This window comes from Genypterus blacodes, unplaced genomic scaffold, assembly GCF_046128005.1.
Source record: "Genypterus blacodes isolate CSIRO-AG114 ecotype Tasmania unplaced genomic scaffold, CSIRO-AGI_Gbla_v1 ptg000067l_1, whole genome shotgun sequence".
In the NCBI taxonomy this organism is placed as follows: domain Eukaryota; kingdom Metazoa; phylum Chordata; class Actinopteri; order Ophidiiformes; family Ophidiidae; genus Genypterus; species Genypterus blacodes.
In genome coordinates, this window is record NW_027466879.1 from 2,170,444 (window position 1) to 2,192,149 (window position 21,706).

The 21,706-nt window shown below is 44.9% G+C and overlaps 1 protein-coding gene across 6 annotated transcripts in view; it reads right to left on the reverse strand.

The window, feature by feature from the left end:
- The window catches only part of sox6 (SRY-box transcription factor 6), a 134,728-nt gene that overhangs the window by 11,161 nt on the left and 101,861 nt on the right, over nt 1-21,706 (reverse strand). For all 6 annotated transcript variants that reach the window (XM_076155544.1, XM_076155543.1, XM_076155542.1 and 3 more), the window contains 4 exons: nt 16,106-16,255; nt 13,301-13,478; nt 13,004-13,191; nt 3,083-3,188 (listed from right to left, as the gene is read on the reverse strand). In XM_076155544.1, the coding sequence (XP_076011659.1) occupies nt 3,083-3,188; nt 13,004-13,191; nt 13,301-13,478; nt 16,106-16,255 (622 nt within the window). The remainder of the gene's footprint in view (nt 1-3,082; nt 3,189-13,003; nt 13,192-13,300; nt 13,479-16,105; nt 16,256-21,706) is intronic.

Here is a 21,706-nt window from a genome sequence, read left to right on the forward strand (position 1 = left end):
CTGCTGTGTAGAGACACTGTTAGAGACGCTGCTCGGCTGAGCCTCATCCTCTCTCACTCCGGCTGATATTATCACACCGAGTGTTTAGATCCATTCTGTTTCCTGCCGCCACACATCTCTCAACACCCTCTTTGTTCATTACGGACCCTCAATGATGGGGGTGGTTTAGGCAAACACACAACCTCAGCACCGCCAGGCGATATGTGACTGAACAAAGAGGCCAAGGCAGAGACAGCCTCTGTGGTTTTTGGTCATTTTTACATCATAACTTAAAAAGACTTAATGAATTTGCGGTGGGTTCATGCTTGAGCCCGGCGGCTTTGCAAAATGAAGGAAATCCAATCTATTTCCATTCCTCTGCCTCAATTTTCCAATCTCTGTCGTTAGGACTTTGGTTGCTGCATGCTTTGCAAATATTAGTTTAAGCGAGCTGAAGCTCTCTGTGAACTGCACTGATGACAGAAGTCTGCTGTGCTCTGGGGCCGCTCAATGTGGCTGCTCTGTTCTGGAGAAAAAGCTGCTACACACCACGGGGCTTTCACACCCGATCTGAGGGTTATGAGGTACACCCAGTAATTTTCCTTCTCAGGAAACACCCAAGTGTATGTTGTGTGTTTGGAGCTACTGAGGAAAACTGTTGATATATAGGACATTCTACATCGGCCCTTGGGTCAATCAGCGCGGTGCCACGCTGAAAACTCACGCCACACGTTTCCCTTAATAAGTCAGCGGAGCCTGCATGCACAGAGAAGCTGCCAAAGTGGAGACCTGGAGATTTAAGCCTGTTTTTATTTTTCATTTACAGACCCAGTGGAGCTGCCTTAGGGGGCAAGAGATGTCGTTGTGGTGGAGGGCCGGCATGGTTTATGGCTTTGTTTCACACTGAGCCCAGCTACGCCCCCTGATGGAAAGCATGTGGGCTGCAAAATATGCCTCTACCTTTATGAGCAAAGGCTTGATTGACACAAAAATTTGCCTATAATTTATTTGAAAAAAATCTATAACTCTCTGGTAATGTCTGCACAAATAAATAACATAAAAGCTCTTTATTATTATTGAAGAAATCACCAATAAACTGGAATTACATAAGAATGTTGCTATATATCGAGGTATGCTGGAATCCAGACTGCTTCAGGGAGGAGAAAAGCCCCAAAATAAGGATCTCAAACGTCTTCATGCTCTCAGACGTGTAAACACCGCGGTTCACATCATAAAACGCTGCTTCACATCATTCAGCATATGTGTTTTCCTGTTGGTGAAGTTGAAAGAGACAGACAGATATATTTGTGGTGTAAAGAGAAGAAACAGTGACTGCGTGTTTGAGTTATGTGCAGTGCCCTGGCTCCCATCCATGCTGGCCCCCCCCTGGGAATAGAACCTCTCCTCTCCCCTAACCTCTGCCTGCTCCTAATCCATAGCCAACTGGGAACACTGATGTGAGGCGTCTGGCGCGAGTCTTTCCCTCGGCCCTATACGGGACTTAAAAGGACACAACTGCCCTGGTGTGCGCTCCGCTTCTGTCCTGACTCCACACTAGCCACAGAAAAGAGGGTTCCCACTGGGAGATTTGAGGACTAGAGGAACATCTGTCCGAGGAGGCGGAGGGTTGGGATGGGATCTGCTGCTGTGGCTCACATGGGAAACATGTCAATGAAACCACTAAATACACCTCTGACTCTCTCATCTTCTGGATTGGGTGTGATGTGAAAGCAGACACGATTAAAAAAAGATAATTTGGTGTTGGAACGCAAACATTGTACTTGTTTACAAAAAGTCTATGTGAAGAAATTATTTTCAAGCATTCCGTGTTGGAACTGGTGGAAAATGTGTCTGGGCTGCTATTTAAAGACGGTGATGGGTTACATTGTCCTGAGAAATATCTATCCTTCTGCCTCAAGAGTCTTTCAGGCATCAAAGATGAGTCACGACCATTTTCTTCTTTGCACTGGCTCTGAAGTGCCATGGAAACTGCCACAAATATTTATGTCGGACAAACATCAGGGCGCTGAGGTGCTCTTTGCCGCCTTGTAGGAGCCAGGGCCACAAAGGGAGATGACGCTCTGTCACACTGGTGCAACCCGAATTTACACCCCTGTGCCCGGGACCTCAAACAAGCACAACAGCAACAGCAGCCAAGCTTGGAAAAGAGCCAGCTTTGTCCTCAGGCACCCCTGTCCTCCACTCACCTACCTGTGAAAACCTTGGAGCCACGTACTTCTTCAAATAGCATCGACAGCCACACCCCCCCATACGCACACACACACATACTGCATGTGCGCACAGCACGCACAACCTCCACCACATAAGAGCTCCAGGCTCCAAAGGGCTTTGTGCTTTTTACAATTTGCCGACCAAAACTGATGCAGATATCCAACAAAATATCTGTTTAAACCCTTTTAAAGCTGTTGTTTCTGCTACTCTGAGAGACATTTAGCAGTGATTACACTTCAGAAGATGTGTTAACACAGTGTAAATAGTACAATGGAGAGAAACGCAAACAAGATGCTAATTATGCAACAGAATTTCCTTGAAGTAACAAAAAAAAAACCCAATTTAAACCGTTAAAGTACTGAATATTTGATCAATTCAGGCTTTTTTTAATGATCCAATTTCAGTCCAAGTCTGATTTTATGTTGTTTTAATATTCAATATAAATAATTTAAAATGACACTGATATGTTTTGCCTCTATAAATCAAAGAAAAATTAATTCCCAATTTCTTTCTGAAAAATAAACTTAAAATGTATATGGTTTAATATATATATCCTTTCATAGAGTAGAGGAAATGTGGAGAGTTTACAGAGAATCCAGACGAAAACACTCGAAAGTCTTGAGCATTCAGCACCGAATGGACAATAAAAGTTTCATCTGACCAAGACCTTCAACTTGGTTAGAAACCAAAACGTCTGAAAGCAACCGTGTTCACACCAGAATGCTCCGGCTGAGAGGTGGTATGTGTGTGTGTGTGTGTGTGTGTGTGTGTGTGTTCTTGTCTCTGTAATCTCACTTCTCTACAGTAAACAGTAATAAATCCGACACGTTTGTGAGACATAAACATATGAAAAATCCAATTATGGCCTTACCATCGAGATCCTCTGGTCTGGTGAGGTCGATCACTCTGTGGCCGATCTTCCCGTCCTCACCCAGCTTGCCAAGGTGATGCCCCATGCTCTCAAAGTGTGCCCTCTCCTGCAGGAAAACACAAACAGTCATGAACACAAACAAGCATACATCCACCTTTTTTTACAGGGACAGAACTGTAAAAAAAATAACCCCATCAGAAATCTTTGAAACCTGAAAAAGAAAGTGTCTTTGATAAATAGAGGTTCTTTTGAAGAGCTGCTCTTTTGACATGAGCTAGATGTAGCTTTTTCCTCTCTCATCTCTCTATTCAGCAGCTGCTATAATGGATGACAGGAGGTAGAGAGACAGTGAGGGCCAGGGGTGCTGTAAATAGATTTACAGAGGGATACTTTGTGATCCCGAGCACACAATGGGGCCGTGGCCCTCTTTGCAGCGCTCAGATTTTCCTCTGTAATCTTCTCCTTACATCCTCCCTTCAGTCTGCAGCGCCCAGAGCTCAGCGCCCATCATTTATTCAGGCTTCATGCTTTGGAGAACACACCGTGTTTTCCCGTTTGTCATGTCGCTTTGTGCGCAGATTAAACTTGGCATCATGTTGTACTTGACGCACAATGAAACCCTGTCATTCAGCGCTTGGTGACAATATTAAATGTCATGTCCGTGTGCATTTACAGAATAAAATAACAGCTTTCGGGGGGCCTCTGAATAGTTGCTGCACATTACACTTAATGTATTATGCAAGGGGAGAGTGCCGACTGCTGCTGCCTCCATTGTTGAATGACCTACTTCCTCAGTGAATACACAGGACATTAGCAAAGGGCTGTCTTCCTCTCTAAAGACTCAACTAGGAGATGGACACTTTGACTCTGCATGATACAAATAATCCCCCCCCCCTGCTCCCCAGATTTCGCCTGGACGACACTAAAAGCAGGCCTGTTGCCATCATTCAGGAAAAAAAAGCATTTGTTTTTACTCCCGGGGTGACCGTTCAATCTCTGCCAAAAGGTACTCCGTCTGCGCCCAACGCTCCTCTTCCTTCCTTTCTCTCTTCTCTCAACATGCCCATCACATGCGCCGTGAACACGCACTCAGGTACGAGTCCCGACGCGGCGCTAACAGCTCCCTCGCCACACACACACCCACACACGCGCACATGAATCTTTCAGGGCCTGCGTTCTTCGTGATGCCTCTGAACATTTTGTTGTTTTCCTCCCATGGGGATGAAGATGAAATGTTTATCTGAAAGGTGCTAAAACAGTCGAAGACATATTTGTACAACTGTAAATGAATAAAAAGGCATACAACAGTAACTAGAGGACTTTTTGTTTTTTAAAGCAAAGGAAAAATGAAGCCCTCTCTCGGTCTCAAAACATCTTTCCTCCTCTGGCACACCCTTTTGTTCTGCGGGGTTAAAAAGCCTGTTGAAGGATGAAGACAGTTCAAGTCCATTTGTGTCTTTCACAGTATTTTGATTTTCCTCATGCTTTTATTTATTCAAGAACTACTCCTCCAAAGAAAGGACTACACCAGAGACAGAAAGAGCACTGCAATTTACCATCATACTTGAAGGAGCCGTCATTATTTATGACCAGCTGAGTGATTCTGATATACAATTAACCACTACCTGCTTATGGCCTGTGATTAGAGCCTGTCTATCTGACGGCCCTTTGCTTACTTAAGTGTTTTCTAATTATGACAAATGTGGAGGTCCCTGCTGGGCAAGAGACCGCTTTATAAAGGGAAGATCGAGTGTGGCGCCTTTCTCCATGCCACATTCTGTGTACAGCTACACACACACACACACACACACACACACACTGAGCTGTATTCATCACCCAGCCACATTATTGCACTTAATGAAAAAAGCTAGCGGCCCGATGACAAAGTGACTGATGTGCGATTAGCTGGATGGGCAATGGTGCTGCTTGGGATGCTACTTGGACAGTCCACCAGGACGCTGCGGCGTTCAGGGGTACGTCTGTAATAAATGACTCATCTCATCCCTCTTCTGTGCTCCGTTGGTCCCCTCTGATCAATCAAGTCCTTTTATAAACTCATGATCATTAAGCATCATGTTGGGCTGAGAAGGAGCGAGATCATCGATCAATGAATTTCATTTAAACTAGCGCGGCGTTGAACTTTCTTTCTCCACCACACAAAGTCGAGTGATTAGTGAACATCAGCACATTAACGCTGAACACTGAGCGGCAGTGAGACGGGTGTTTCTTTGAGGCAGACCGTCCATCACCTCATTTTAACTATCACATATTCGCTTACAGATGTAAAACAGGTTTTTACACACTTGGATATTATGAAGGTGTACTCACTATAAATATTCCTCCTCTCCTTGTGTTAGCAATGCTAATTAATATTAGACTACCTCTGCAATATGCTGCCACAAATTTTCATAAAATTTTATATACTGAGTTTAATATACTTATTGGTTATAAGTTTGGTAATTTATATCCGCAAATTAGAATTACAGTTGAAATTAGGGCCGTAAATTTACACTAACAGCATCGGGGGTTTTTGTTTAAAGGCTTGAAAATATTCAGGGAACTAATGCTTCTTTACTGCCCACGCATCAAGTGCTGTGATAAATTAATGGCACTTTGATTATTTTATAGTGTCATTAAATTTTTACTGATCACACTGACACAGAGGAGTAGCAGAGGACACGCAGTATCTGGGGAAAGCTGGCCGTCCTGCCAGGAAGAGCGAGGAAGACTGAGGTAGAGCCAGGAGAGAGAGAGAGAGAGAGGGGAGGATGCAGGATGTGACTGATATAAAACATTTATATTGTCCAGGTACAACAAAACATGAAGAAGGGGTTTATATTAAGCATCAGTGATAAATAAAACTGTTTTACTTCTCTAAAACTGGCTAGAGTTTGACCCAAACTCTACATAAGGGACAACAGGATGAAGAGGACAAAAGAACAAATCAAGGATAACCAGAAGAAGTAAAGATAAAGCGACAGGAAACAAAAGATTTAACAGTACACATTGTTCCCCTCCCACTTTGACCACGACCGCTGGCGAGCAAGCGGTCCCTCCCTCAAATGACTTCAGCATGCAGCCTCGCCATCCCACAACTAAAATTACAGCGGCACAATCCGAGCTGTAGTGGAAAAATGCCACCCACAATAATCTCCTGTGGCCCGCCTGCCTGCGCTGTCTCTGACTTGAAAGTTTTGCTAACAGACCCGTTTTGTTCAGCGGCTGCCCAGTGAGGTCACGAGCCTTCGGGGGGGGAGAGCGAGAGAGAGAGAGAGAGAGAGGAAGAGAGGGAGAGAGGGGAGGAGGACAGGATTGATAGCAGAGATTGTGGAACTTCTTGGGCGAGGAACCCATGAGAGCCCTCGTCAATGCTGCAAAGAGCTTTAATCTGGCCGGCCACAGAACATGTGCCGGAGGCCTGCTGCTCCGCCCGCAGGGTGTATTCTGGGCAGATGCGGGTGGCGGGCGGGCGGCCCTGTGCATTGTGCCCACTCCTGCCCTATATTTAGGTATCACACTGCCAATCCTGACACTCCTTCACCCTCCTTCATAAATAGCTCCCAGCTATAGGCAGAGCCATATGGCCTCAGATTGTTCAAATACACATGAAAGGGCAGCGCACGGCGGAGTGACGTAGGTTGTGGCGTAGATCGGCACGGACTGAGTTAAGAGTTTGTTTGTTGAATCATGTTCAGACTACCTTGATTTAGATAACTATGCAAACTTTGTACTCAGATACCTATGCATCAGTGAACACAGCAGAGCCCATCCTGTCTGTCTGCTGCTTTATAGATCAACCAAGGTGAAGAGATGCTAGACTGAACAAGGTGATAATCACACGTTTCTAAGACAAACCTGCTGCTGAGAGCTGAGAGAAACAGAAACAAGGCCCAGTCCTTGCTCTTTGCCCACGCGTCCAAAAACACCTTTACCTTCAATATTTGTTTGCTAAAATAGTTTTCTCATTAAATTAAAACCATTAATTAATGAGAAAACGGATTCACTTCTTTCACAGAGTTGGGAGGCAACACTCTTCTTCTCCTTCATTTTACACCATGTATAAATATAAAATAAAGATAACATGAAGGTTTACTTGTCAAATCCAACAGCAGTAACTACACTACTTATACTTTGCGCTCCACGTTGTTGCTTAAACGTCGGCGTATATGTTTCAGATTTCCCTGATGAGAAGCTTCACCAGCTGCACGTCTCTAAGCAGCCACTTATGCTGGGTAATGTGCTGAGCTGGCTGGAGCTATATCACACACACCTGGTATGTGGCACGTTGAAGGCCATGGATCTCTGACCACAAAACAGGGCTTTGTGTATCAAGTGTCAGTCATCACTGTGGTCTGTATCCCCCAGATGAAGACTGCGAGGGTCTCAGACTTACAGCCCCCAACCAGCTCTCCCAGCCCTCACGTAGACTAAACTGCACTTCGCCATCACTATGGCTCCTCATCTGTTTTGTATTTTTATTGTAACCAGTTGCAATGTTATTTATAAGTCTGCAGCTTTCCAGTAGTTGCTAGTTTTGACCCATTTAAATGTTAAGTACATCCAGCCGTGTGGTAAAGCCGCAGCTCCTTTCATGACGACTGTTGCTCTCTTTTTACCGGGAGCTCCCCCTCTGCTAAGGCTAATGCAGGCAGCAGCAGAATCAACAGTAGCAGCCACAAAAGGCTGGCATCTGTTCTGTAGCCGTCGTCCTCTCGACATCACACAGAGCAGAGACGGTCGGGGCTCGCTCGGCTCCATTTCCACTGCCAGGGCATCACCTCATTTGTTTAAAACAGAGGGAAGAAATGTCTTTAATTATATTAAGGGGCTTATGCTATGGATGAGATCGTTGAGCCAACCCTTCTCCGGGCTGCATGCCAATTTCATTTTAGTGTTTGTTTTAATAATAGAATACACTGTTTGTATTCAGGATGAGAGCTTTACTTGGAGTAGAACAAGTCAAAGCAACTGAATCTGGCAGGGCCGTGTCAGTTTGTGATGTGTGTGATGTGTTACTTTCTACATGTGTCTGTGTGTGTGTCTACTCTGGAGTAAGAATGTTGTGATTCTTTAACATGCTGACACTAAAGTGATAAACACGTTTTGTGTTCATTAAACAAATCAAAAATGTGTGCTTTGTCTCACACTATTTTGACATTTCTGCTGTGACTGCTCCTTTCTTTTGTCCTTCTACACTTTGCTCAGATCATTTGTGTGGGGAATGTGAACTTTTATGGGTTTCCGATTCTCAATGATCCTGAACTGTTCACTGGGTCCTACAGGGAGCCTTAAGTTGGGCTGATATCTCCAACCTTATCAAACACTCCAGGCTGCAAACAGCAGGATATTAGAAGCAGCAGCCGTCCCAAAACCCTGTCACATATGGACAAAACCCCGAGACTTGTTGGACACCAGAGCCGTTATGTGCCTCCTGCAACAATACCATGAAGCATAAATGCTCCTCTGTGGCCTATTCTTTGCCTTGTCTTTTGTGGTATGTGCCTTGTGGTGAGTGCAGCATCACAGCTCTTGGCCACGATGGCCAGCAGTATTTTTGGGGCCAGAAATTCACCGTGTTCAACAACAAGAGCAGGAAATAATGGAGCCGCTTCAGCCAAATGACCCAACCAAGATGCAGGCTTGATGTCTTTCTGGGGGAGAAGCACGACGGAGCTAAAGACCTGACCTGGGACTGGAGCCCACATACACACACACACACACACACACTCACACATCGACAGGCACATATTATCCAGAGTCATACATTATTTTTATTCTTTTGGCAGATGTGAACAATTGGACAAAGCATTAATGTAAGCAATCTTCACAATAGCACTTGCTGGCTACAGTGAGTGTCTGGGAGCGGAGCATAATCTAATTTGGATGGGCAAACCCTTGTATGCCAAGGATTTACATAGCAGCCAAAACGCCTTGGTTTGCAATTTCCAAGACAGCAGTCGAAAAGGAGCAGAAAATTGCTTCCAGGGCTGCAGACCAGACAAGATTATATTCAAAGTCTTTGTGAGGGCTTTGCCTGAATAGAGCCCTGGCATCGCATACACACACATATGCACACACATAGGAGCAATACACACCCATGCACAAGGGTAAGCAGTGTAACTACTATAACCAATAGGTTAGGAGTCAGGATTTTGTGAAGCACCAGTGTAAGCTCCATCTGAATATTTAGAGGCTGAGCCTCAGGATACTGGAAATGGACAATTGTAGTCATCAATACTGAGGAGAGGAGGCGTTGCAGGGCAGAGAAGGGCAGTTCAATAGGTTAATACACTGGCCTTTCACCTTTTGATTCCAGTTAGGGACATGTCAGCAGAAGAATATATTTTACCTGACACAACCTCCACTATCAGAGGTGAGGCAAGCCAAACGACCAACGAGACTGAAGACCACCGAGTTCAAAAACAAGGTGGCCCGCGGCGTTAACGCCTGCTGTGTGTGTGTGTGTGAGTCACTGCCCAGCTGGTGACGGCTGCTGGGTGACGGCAAAAGCACCAGTGTATGCCATCGCTAAACTAGAAGCACCTACTGTGTGATGGCAAAGCAGGAATCAACCACACAAGATCGGTTCTGATGAAACTGAGGGAAGGAGGATGAATCAATAGATTTCACAGCTTAGAGATCTCTTTTTCTATATTACTGCTGGTTACATTTACAGTATATTACATTTATCAGTAAGTGGTGAGGACAATCACAGACTGTCAATCTCCAGTATGGAATTATGTTACCTCTGTTTTCAAAATAATTCCTCCAATTATATTTCTTAAATTACAATTGCTTTTGTTTGAGAACATACAAGGAGCTGATTCAACCATATTATCCTTTAGCCCATATCCTTGGTGATTCACACATGATTGGAACCGTGCACGCAGTGTTTGAGTGAGTCCGTTACACTCCACAGACGTTTGATTTCTATTCGGCTTTGACCCTGAAAATGGCAGATCCAGTTATAGCTACAGCGCATAATAGCAAGGGAAACAATTCAAAGTGTTACAAATACATTCCGATGTACTGTATTTGACTGCAGGCATAGCGGTGCGCTGCGTGGCTAAAAGCTTCCACTGGGTGAAGAGATGGTAAATAATGGAACAAAGTAATTGCCCTCTGCAGACAATAATACCTCTAGATAAATATTTCAAACAGGTAAATTGCAGGGGGGCTGTAAAAAGGTTTTATTGTACTGATGGGACGTCGTAAAAACAGACAAATAAATAGACATGCAAGGAGATCTGCTCCTGTAAAGCATGAATATTTTACATGTCCTCAAGTTAAAGGCTTGTATACATTAGAGCAGAGAGTCTGATCTACTGTATCGTCCCCTAGGTCAATGGCCAAGGGGAGGGGGGGGGAGAAGGTTATGGAGAAATGCATTGTACTATGCAGACACACTTTGTATTAAAAGATGAATTGATCCATCTGTAAGCAGCACTTAGACCCACTCCTCTGCTCGGTCATTACAGTGGGATAAATCAATATTTAATATCCCCCTCTAACAGCCACACTGGATGATCTTAACCTCTCCTTAATCCCATTTATGTTACCTTTCCAGAATCTCCTCCATGTAAGCTCTCACCATGATAAACTTCCAAACAAGAGACTTGTGATGCGAGCTATTAAAGACCACGCCGTATTTATGTCAGGTGAGACGCCTCCCTGAAATATTAATATTCTGAAACTGACCAAAGTGAAAGCTTTTATCTGCTGTATTCAAACCTTTTGAGCCTGTTGGCTTGGATCAGCAAAAGGCTCTCTCTCTCTCTCTCTCTCTCTCTCTCTCTCTCTCTCTGTCCTCTTTTCTCTCGCTCTCACCTCGCCGCTGAATTACAACCTGCTGTTCTTTATTGCAGCAGGGGGATGAAGATGATGGGGCAATTCTTTTAGCTGACTTGATAAAGCGTGCCTCTAATTTCACACCGTCCTAATAGGGCCAGTGTCACTGAAACTAAGAGGTGACAATATCTCACTGTGATTTGCACGAGCCGGGTGAGTGGAGCCTGAGGCCCGGCTGTGCTTTGGTACAATAGGACCAGCACATGATAACACACAGAGAGAAATGAGTCCACCAAGGTGAAGGGCTCCATTTACACATATAGTTAGTTAGGCCTTCTCACCTTAGAATGCTGGATGAGTGTGTACCAATCACAGTAATTATTATATTGGTGTTTTTATTATCAGTATTATCCAATTCATTCAGACGGGGTTAAATTACTTGAAATTTACAATCTTGAAAAATCAAGCATTGGGACTTTAAGTTATACGTCACACACACATACAAAAACACACTGAACCATCCTTTCCTTTGTGTTCCCCCTCTCACACACACACACACACACACCCACCCACACACGCACGCACAATATCTCCTCAGGTGGCAAATGGAGTGAAAAGGCAGATTACAGGTGAGGAGTGATTGGGGATCCCCTCTGAAAAAGGAAAATATTCTCCCTTTAGCATATGTTGAACAGACAAGTCCGAAATTCAGTGGAGACAAAACTAAATCCCACAAAAGACTAAAGTAAGCAGGGAATAAAAAGGCGTTAAGCTCTACCTGCTGAGTACAATGCAGCTGTAGGCGTGTGCTGCCTGTTGAAAATGCCTCTTTACAGCCATTGTTCACTGAACTGCATTCATGTCTCAGCACATACAACTGTTTGGGTGACCACAGGCTCACCTTAGATGCTGGGAGGTTTGAGCAGCAGCTGCACAGAGAGGAGAGTGGTGCACACACACACACACACTCCTGCTAAAAAGATTTATATACTAAAGCGGAAGGACTAACAAAGAATGGCTTTAGAAGTGCTATTATAAACACATACTGGCCTGAAAACTACGCATGTACCTGAAGGGTTAAACAATATATCCACTCCAGGGATCAGATCAGAGCTGAATCATTGCTGGCTGACGGGAAAATCAATGCCAAATATCTTGAAAATGCGTCAACTTACACACAAACAACGTCAGCCACCTCGTTCGGATGCATTTTGGTGCTTTTGTTATCTTATTAAAAATCATTACATTTTGTGAGATCTGGCATAAAAGTTTGTTATGTTATATGAATGCACAACAACTGGATTATGGAAGAAATCAATATGAATAATCTAACTTTGTTCTTGTAAGTACAGGGGCGTTCCTCTGTCGCTGTGAGCTGCACCGAGTTATTTGCTTCACTTCAGTGGGAGCGGCGGTGATTGCCACCTGCTTAGACAGCCATCTCTTCCAAAACACCAAATTAGAGGGAAATCAAAATAGATATTCATTGACTTTTTTACATATACATTGACCTAGTTGAGGCTGTTGGTTGAAAGTGTCAGGTGCTGAAATATTAATGAGCATCGCTCCCAGTTCCTGCCTGCTCCTCACAGCCAACTGGCAACGTGGCGTCAAGCTGAAGAGAGGAGGACAGCTTTTTTTTCTCTCCTTGATTGACTCATCGATTGAAGATATTTTTAAAGGGAATCCCTGGGAGTGTGTGCTCCTGGTACAAAGCAGCCCCATCCTGTGTCATGGGACGGAGAGGGCTGCGAGTCTGCCTTAATTGGGCAGAGACTTCAGAGTGTTCTTAACCCACACCGGGCAGTGCCATGGCCTGTCACGGCCCTCACACCAACATCAACAACACCCAGTCCTCCAAAATGCACAAACACATATACACACACACTCATATTAATTTGAGCAAACACGCACTGAGATATGCCAGCGCTTATCAATACGACCACCCTGGACAGGGATTAAAGAAAAACATTAAATTTAAGAATTACCGCTATATCAAAATCACAGTGTTCCACTTTCTTCACTAGTTTGCTTTCTACACTTCTTTCACTCTGTGGGCGCATTTTTTTAGATTCTACTTGAGAAAGATCTGCATCAAACGACCCCACGCCACGTCTGCTCGGCGGTCCTCACCTTGTCGACTCTGCAGTTGTTGAGGCCCACGGAGCTGAGCGCAGACAGCTTGGCCTCCATGCCCTGCTGGTGATGCTGCAGCTGCTCCCTCTGGATCTGCTCCCTCATCTTCCGAGCCTCCTGAATGGCCTTCATCACCGTATCCTGGTCCCCGAACAGCGCGGTGGAGTTCAAGCTGGACAAGATATCTGCACGTATTCACACACGGGAAGTTGGACAGGAAAATTAGCCTGTTAGATGTCGTAAAATACACAAATATGTCTCTTTGTGTGTTCAAACATTGTACATTGGTCTTACCCAAAGAGGAGCCGCGACCCAGTCCTCCGAGTGGGCTGGGGAGGCCGCCCTTGCCCATCAGACTGTTGGGGCTGCTTTTACTGCCAGAGAACAGGTTTTGTGTCGGAGATGTGGGGGATTTGACCATTTCTGTCGTCTTGGGCCGAGCAGACAGGTTGAGAGGCTGCGTTCCCTCCTCCTACGACAGCAGAGAGCAGGAGTATGAGAGAAGACAGATGTGAAAAGGTGGCCCTCCTCCCCTTTTCGAGGAGCCACAGATTCCCAGGCGGCCCAGTCCCCCTCTGTTCCTGGTTAATTATAGGATCCCTATCCTGACCCACACTTCCTCGCTGGTTCTTTCCTCTCCTCTGCTCTCCTCTCCTCATCCATCCTTCCTTAGGAACTGTGCCACCTCGGTCTTCCTCACAGTTGCCCGGTGCCTTTGTTCACACTAATTAAAGCAGATTCCGCCTCTCTGTACATCTTCATCTGTTCTCCCTCTTCTCCTCCCTGCTTTCTGTGTCTGCACTCTGCTTCGAAGAATAAATAATGACCAGATAACGGCGGCGCCAATGATCAAAGACAGCTGTTCCATTCATCAGATGTCGACTTACATTATCTCCTTCATTAACTTGTTTTCTAATTCCATTCCTCATTTGTGCATACTTGGGCTTTATCTGTTGCTTTGATATTATTATTCCTACAATACCTGACGTGATAAAGAACCTGAACCTTAATAGTTCTGAGGGTCACACAGGTCAGAGGAGGATGCGTGTATTTAGCTCTGTATTTGCTGGGCTGGTCTAAGCCTTGGAAGAGCAATTACTGGGGACGACGTGAGATGACGAGCCGTATTCTCTAAGGTGCTGTTCTCAGTAGAAAATGTTTTTAACGCGTGGAAACAAACAGAAACAAAAGAATGCAAAGGTCACACCTCTGTGAACTTTCTTCTTTGCAAATATATTAAGGGCATAAAGACACACAGAGGAACTATGAGTAACAGAGATGAACCCGTATAAGACAGCAACACTAAGAATCTCATTATCTCTGAGAATGTTGACTCAATATTTTATATTTCTCCCTCCCAACATATCTAATAATATGAATGGAGGAACATCACCACTCAATCATTATCATCATCATATAATCAAACAAAAACCAAGATGTCCTATAACAGAATGCACTCAGATCAAATGTGGAGCAAGTGGTGGGGAAGACATTTGCTGACTACACTGGGTTTTGACTTTGATTGGAGACTTTTGACTTGGAAGGATTTGATCTCCTTCCCAAACCAAAGATAAAAAATTGTCCATCATAGAATAGTTCAGATATTTCTTTTTTATAGTATGTAAATATATACATTTAAATGCAATAATATCAAAGTTTATCTGGAAAGTAATACATATATTATATTAGTGTGTAAGCATATTTAATGTAATAAATATGTTTTAAATCAGAACCAGACATAAACACTAATACATTAAATATTCATAATACCTTAATATTTATAACCTTTAGGAATTGTGAGCTCGACTCGACTCGTCTCTACTTGGACTAGAGCTGCAAGAGTTGTGACTTGCAGAATAATGACTTGGCCCCAACTCTGGTATTTGCCACAGTGGCTGCTGTTCGAATCCAAATAGAAATGTAGAAAAAAAATTGCACCCCAGATCATAGAGGACAAGTGTAAATTATTCTGTGTATAGTCAGATTAGTGCCTCTGCTGTCATAACAGCTTTCTTCAAAGCCCAAGTGCCTCCTTGTCCAAACATATGGCTCAAGCATAGGCTGCCCCAAGGCCTTGTTATTGCTGTGCCAATAACAGTTTGTCATGCAGTGAAGCTGAAAGCAGACAAACACAACTAAAGGCAATGTGATTCCACTGGACTGTGGTTACAGATGGGAACATGTCAGAATGCATTTGCGTTTTTATTTAAATTCCTTTCAGTTTAACTTTGGAAATGTTGTGTTATTTGGCAATGTTTGTCATATTTAGACTGGAGCACATATTAACATTGTCCTAATTGCCATCCGTTTAAACTGATAAACAGGGAATGTGGTGGCAGTGTTTCAACTGCGATCCCAGGAGGCAAGAGACCTGAGGAACTCTGTGCGTCTGTGTGTGTATGTGTGTGTATGTGTGTGTGTGTGTGTGCATAACAGAATCCTGAAGAGAATGCCAGAGTGCTCCCCTTCCATTTGAAGACATGATTTATATCCCTTCTCCATTGTGATATTATTAAGCTAAACTACTCCAAATGGACGCATGTTTCTGATTATGGCCTTGGTGAGTGGGGATGATGTACTGTATATGGCCTCTCTGCTGTGTGGAGGTCTCGTGGATCGGTGCCATACAGCAGCAAACAGCAGTAGCAGTTTGGTTTGTTTACAAGGCACACAAAAAAAGTCCCGCCTACGTTTTTCCTCACTGTTGTCAACATCTGCATTTCACCGCTGTAATGATTTTTATTACATCTCAGTTTTAAAAAAGGAAAAGGTTTAATAAAATAATTCTTTTTAGAAACTGTGCGTTCCGCAAATGATTGGCTTGGTGCGACCAGAGCCATGGCAACCGTGTCCACAGAGCCGGGGTAAAGAGAGAGCGGGCCTTGTTAAAACCCCACAGATTGATGGCCTGTTGGAAGGTGGGCTCAGCAAAGGCAAAGGAGCTGCTGTAACACTGAAGTACACAACAGCAATACTACTTTCTGCTTTATTGAGACAACATCGACTAGGCTGGGTCAAGTACCACTCAAGGCCTGGACTAGCAGGGGTTTGTGTGTGTGTGTGTGTATGTGTGTGGGTGGAAGGAGTTGAGGGTTGTACCTTGACTTGAGTGATGGGACTGGAGGAACTCTTGTCATTCTTCAGCGAGGAGGGAGAAATGGGCCCGCTGGCATTGAGGGACTGGGGGAGTGGAGGCATCTTGGCTCCGGGAGAGACCTGCATGCTGGCAAGCTGGGCGGCATACAGTTGCTGTAGGGAGGTGGAGAAAGCCGCAAAGGCGTTAGCGTCCAAATCCAGCAAACATTCAAAGTTTTATATTCTGTCTTTTCCTCTCCCTAGAAGTGGCTCTGCTTCTGTGTCTGCCTTCATCTCTCCCTCTCTCTCTCTCTTTCTCTCTCTCTCTCTCTCTTTTACGTCTTTCCTCCCTTTCCATGAGGCTGGCAGAGAACCTCCATCAAAGGTCTTAACTGTATTTCAAAGGCTGGACCCAGAGAGAGACAGCAGTCTTAAAACCACACAGAGATGGCTTTCATTCAAATACTTGGAGCCCCTATTTTCCACTCATCACAGAGAAAAGTTTGCCGACTGGATGCAAGTGTGTTAGCAAAGATCTCTCGTGTCTCTACATCTACACAGCTTCCTATTGAAGTTTCTGGCCTGTGATTCGTCTCCACACAGCCATGTGAGACAGTCTCATTCCACAATGTTAGAAGAAACCCAACCTCAGCTGGATCCCCATCACAGAATATGTTAAACACAAGCATTATTAAGGCTTAGAAACCTGCACAAAGAGCACTGATGTAATCACCGATATTTTCCTTGGCCTTATATCAGTAAGATGTCCGACTGTTGGTGACATTACCACACAAAAGTGTGGTTCAAATGACTGGAGAAGAACTCAATAACAGCGGTGCCTATGACAGGGTTGAACTCTGAAAGCTCAATTTACATTTCCACCACCGGGCTGATTATGTGGCATATGCTATAAAGAGTGGTTAAGGTCATTGATATGAGGGTTTGGATGGATTCATACAAAAAAAAAACTCTGGTGAGCCACAAACTGCTAATTGGCTGTTGGATCAAATATTCTGACATGGTAATTCACATCCTTTATCCTGGATAAAATTACAATTTAGTGTCTTTACGTTTTGAACTTTTTACTTAAACAAACAAAACAGCATGCTGAAAGTGAAACAAATCATTCAGACTGATTGGTTTGATTATTCGGGTCTTGTTTTTCTGTGACTACAGAGCTCAGCACGTCTGGCTTCTCCCTGCCTCGGGTCTTTATTGACTGGCCACCAGGTAAGTGATGAAATTGGCTTTTGTCTCCTGCTGAAAATGGCAGGGGTCTGTCAAATAGAGCTACTGTCTCGGACCACCCCCCTAGAGAAAGAGTGTTACTCCGTCCAGCCTCACCTCATCAGACAGATAGCAGCACACACTCCCCCACTGGCGCTCCAGACCCAAACTAAGTCAACCTTTTGCTTTGTTGCGTTATTCATTCACATGGAGCTGTCGGGGAGAATCTAATTTCTCTTTCTGTGGCCAATCAGCACGGCCTGTCTCATTTCCTGGTTTGACTGGCCACATACAGGCTGCGTTTGTCTGGATGGAAAAAAAAGCAAGTCGCCACTCGCACCTTCAGCAGTATAGACTCAGGCTAAAGCCAAACAAAGCACTTTATGTCCATACGCCTATCTCCAGATATAAACACATATGTGCTCCTGTAAGAAACTTTATCGCTGCCACATAAGCGGCAGTACAAAAGGTCCATTCTTCCAGGGGACCCGGGGATAACAACAGCACATGGGCAGCGGAAATGACAGACTGATTATGTTCCCACAATGATAGCACTGCCCCCACCTCCCTCACAAACAGCCTTTTGTCTTCAAGAGGAATGGACACAGGAGTGGACCCAACTCTATTTTCCTCTCATCTCAGCGAGACTTAGTTAATGTCAGTGTTAAAGGCACTCTGTGTGTGAGAGAAGAGAAAAACGGTGACAGAGGAAGCGAGAGAGAGAGACGTAGAGGGAGAGAGAGAGAGGGAGAGACAGAGAGGGGCAGTCTGCATTCATTGCCTGTGACTCGGGCTTCACAGGAGCCTCAGTGGAGGAGCGGAAGCCGAGTCTGTCGGACAGATGTTTGCTAACAGGCCTGTCAACGGGCATGCCCCTGACCTTGAGAGGGAAGAACTTTATTGTCCCGGAAGAAGAGCATAATTAGACTTAGCCTCAAATTAGAGGCAGTCACGATGGCTTTTTCAGCACTGATTAGCAGGTCGGTCCCATGGGGTGTGAAGCAACAGTTAAACATGCAGCACAGCTACGGCCTGCCTCCATGAGACACACAACACAACACAACAATCAGTTAGCCTCCAGTCAAGGATGGACAGGAAAGACCAGAGGAATTTTCTGATAGATTGTACATTTTTCTTTGTATAGATTGAAATATGTATAGCTTGGCCTTAAAGACGCCTGGTCAAACAGAACTCATATCCTCGTCCTCTAATCAGGGGACATCTGCCTTCCTCTCCCTGTTGACTCTCTCATCTAATAGGCCCTACTTCATCTCTTCTTGCCAGGTGGGGGCAGTAAAAGGTTCATGATAATGAGGGTCAAGCTGAAAGTCAGAGCTCTGACTGGGGTACTGAAGGAGTAGGTGAGAGCCTGCGTGGAGCTCTGGACTCTTCTTCTCTCCTCCCGGCTCCTCTCCTCACCTACACACTGTAGTTTTGTATTGCTGAAAGGACAGAGAAGTCCAGCAAAAGGATATATTTGATCCTTTATATATAAATATGACTTTTATGTCCAGTTCACACACATATATATAGTATATATGTATTTCTTTGGTGCTTTTGTTGCCTGCCTCTTTCTGACTGCTGGCAGATTTCTCAACTCAGAAAAGGCACGCGTGTAGTGACACACACTCAAACACCAAATCTAAGGACCTTTTCCTGACCCCATCATTCCCCGTCTCCCAGTAGAGCGAAGCAGATCGCAGCAAGCATGGATTCAAAGTGAGTGCAGCACGTCCAAGGTCAGCCTGTTAGCCTCTGGTAATTAAAAACAAGCCCTCTGGAGGCAGCAGAGGTTAAACGGGGAGGTTCACTTTTCTGCCTGCGACAACATTAAACTGAGATTACACACTCTGCTGATGATGTTGGACATCTCAGCAGCAATACACAATTAAGACAGTCTGTTCCCTAAAACAACAAAGCTGATTGCTCCGTATATCATCGGCAACGAGGAACATTAATCTGCTCAAAAACTTCCATGCAATGTGTTCTTCTGCTATGACGAGTAGAACGGCACGTGGAAAAACAAATGTGCATCTCGTTTTCCTTTAAGAAGAAGCAGAATGGCAGCCTGCTGGAAAATGCAGAGGCATATATTTGTCTGCGTTCCAGCCGTTGCACATTCACAACTCACAAACCTTTCATGTGACTTAAATGTAAAGATACAAAAACAAAACGCCTCGTGTGTTCTTGTGATACACATGACCCGGAGCAGTGTTGATCCTCCGACCGCCACATCCCCTCATGTGTTCGCCCTATCTGTGTGTAGAGGGGGGGGCCGGGGGGGGGGGTCCGTCGATCTGTCTGTCAACGTCTCATTCACCTCTGCCTGGGCTGAGCACTGGGCCGGATATAAGGGCATTAACCGTGCTCCAGTGCATCGCGCCATTTAAAAGGCAGCACAGCGCCAGCCCCGTTTGCCACAAGGCTTGTACAGGCTCATTGCCCAGGGCGACCAGGCAGACTGACCCAGGCTAGACCCAGATGTCTGGAGAAGAGGAAGGCGTCCTGGTGCACTGTGCCGATGCTTTCCAGTATGGCCCAACATCTGTCTCATCTGCTGGCACCCAACTTGCTCGCCTCTCACCCCTCCCTCCCTCTTCCCTTTGCTTCTCTTAGTTTATCTTATCCTGTATGTTTTTAAGTCCTTCTCTATCACTTTCCTTCAGTCCTGTGGTTTCAAGTGAACGACGTTTTACACAATTTTGAAGTTGCGAATTGAAAAATGGGTAATGGAAACACTCAAATTTGGAGGAAAAAAAAGATTGCAGAACGTTTTTATGCATGCTTGAGGCGGATTTTGTGGCAAGTCTATAAAGAAGTAATTTGCAAAACTGTAATGGAAACAGACTTTGCGAATTAGTGGTTACATAGGACACAACGTTTAGTGTTTCATTTTGGGGTTGGAGCGATGAATGTTTACAGAAGCATGGCACAAAGATTTTCTCCAATTTAATTACAGTAAAAGAAGTTAAAGCGCTACGAGACAGAAATCAACAGATCACTGCACAAATTTATCAAGAGCCGAAGGGGGATCGGGTGACAAACTGGCAAATCCTACAAACGGAAAACACTCAAAGGTGCACGTCTGAAAAAAGGAAACTGTGCAGCAGCAGCAGCACTGAGTGCAGAACCAACCATGAACATTTAGTTCTTTGTCCAGATGAAAGAAACACTGAGATAGAAGCTTAAAGTTCCTACACTGCTCTGTTAGACAGCTCAGGTAATGTTGGCACGATGTCACCAACATGGAAAACCTGTTCCATGCTGCTGATTTGCATTTGAATTTTGTCAAGTTTGAGTTTTTGTCAAGAATTATTTTGCTATGTTTTGTGCAAAAATGAAATACAGACTGGACTTGTGTCTCTCTCTCACACACACACACACACAAACAGCCGTCTTCCACGGTGTGTGCGAGTCCTCCAGGCCCAGGGGCCCCGGAGCCCCGGAGCCCCGGAGCCAGCCCTCCCATTCAGCGCTGCTCACTGTATTATCCACTCTATCTGTCCATCTGTCCCTCTGTTCACCACTGCCTCTATCCAGCTGCTCACCTAGCCGTCCTATTAGCCTGCCTTCCACACACAGCCACCGCTGCTGCACTGCTCTGGGTTACCTTCAAAGACCAGGCTCCTCTGCTCATAAACACAGAAACAGCTGCTCTCTACAGTATGTCTGTTCACTCGGCTCTCCCCTCCTCCTCCTCCTCCTCCTCTCTCTCTCTCTCTTTCAAAGTCAAAAGTGCTTCACTTGTTAATGATGGAAGCAGTTCCCTCACATCTGTACTACACAGGCATTTACATCCAAACAAAAGATAATGTGCGGTTTGCTGCACTCCCGCTTTCTTCCTGTTTGTCTCTGACTGTGTAACACTCTTCCTTATCACTCCAGTCGTCTAAGCCACCAAGTGCTCTTTCAGATGTGTGTGTCTGCTTGAGATCTGGTCCGGTTGTCGCTGAGCATGCGGGCTGCTTTTCATCTTAACACTGGCGGCATGAGCGAGCGCCGGGCTCAGGTTTATCACAGGCTCAGAATACGCCAGAGCTAATGTGACGAACGGTAATTGTGGTGTTAAGTCTTAAATCAAGCGATTCAATTGGCGGTATTGTAAAGCCGAAATGTGTGGCGGGGAGAAAAAGAAAAGAGAAAACACACAGGCAGAAAGGAGGGGACAGACATGAGGATAATTGAGAAAGAAATACACAAAGTAAGACACTTAAAGCTGGAGAGAAACGTGGACGGGAGATTGGAAAGAACAAGACAGGGAGGCTGAGACAAGGGACGGGGAGAAAATGGAGCTTTGACTGAGTGAAAGCAGAGGGTTTCCATTTATTCTGTCCCTGCAGTGATACTACATATAGAGAACCCAGATGTTCTGTTTTATCCAATAATGCTTTCTTTAAC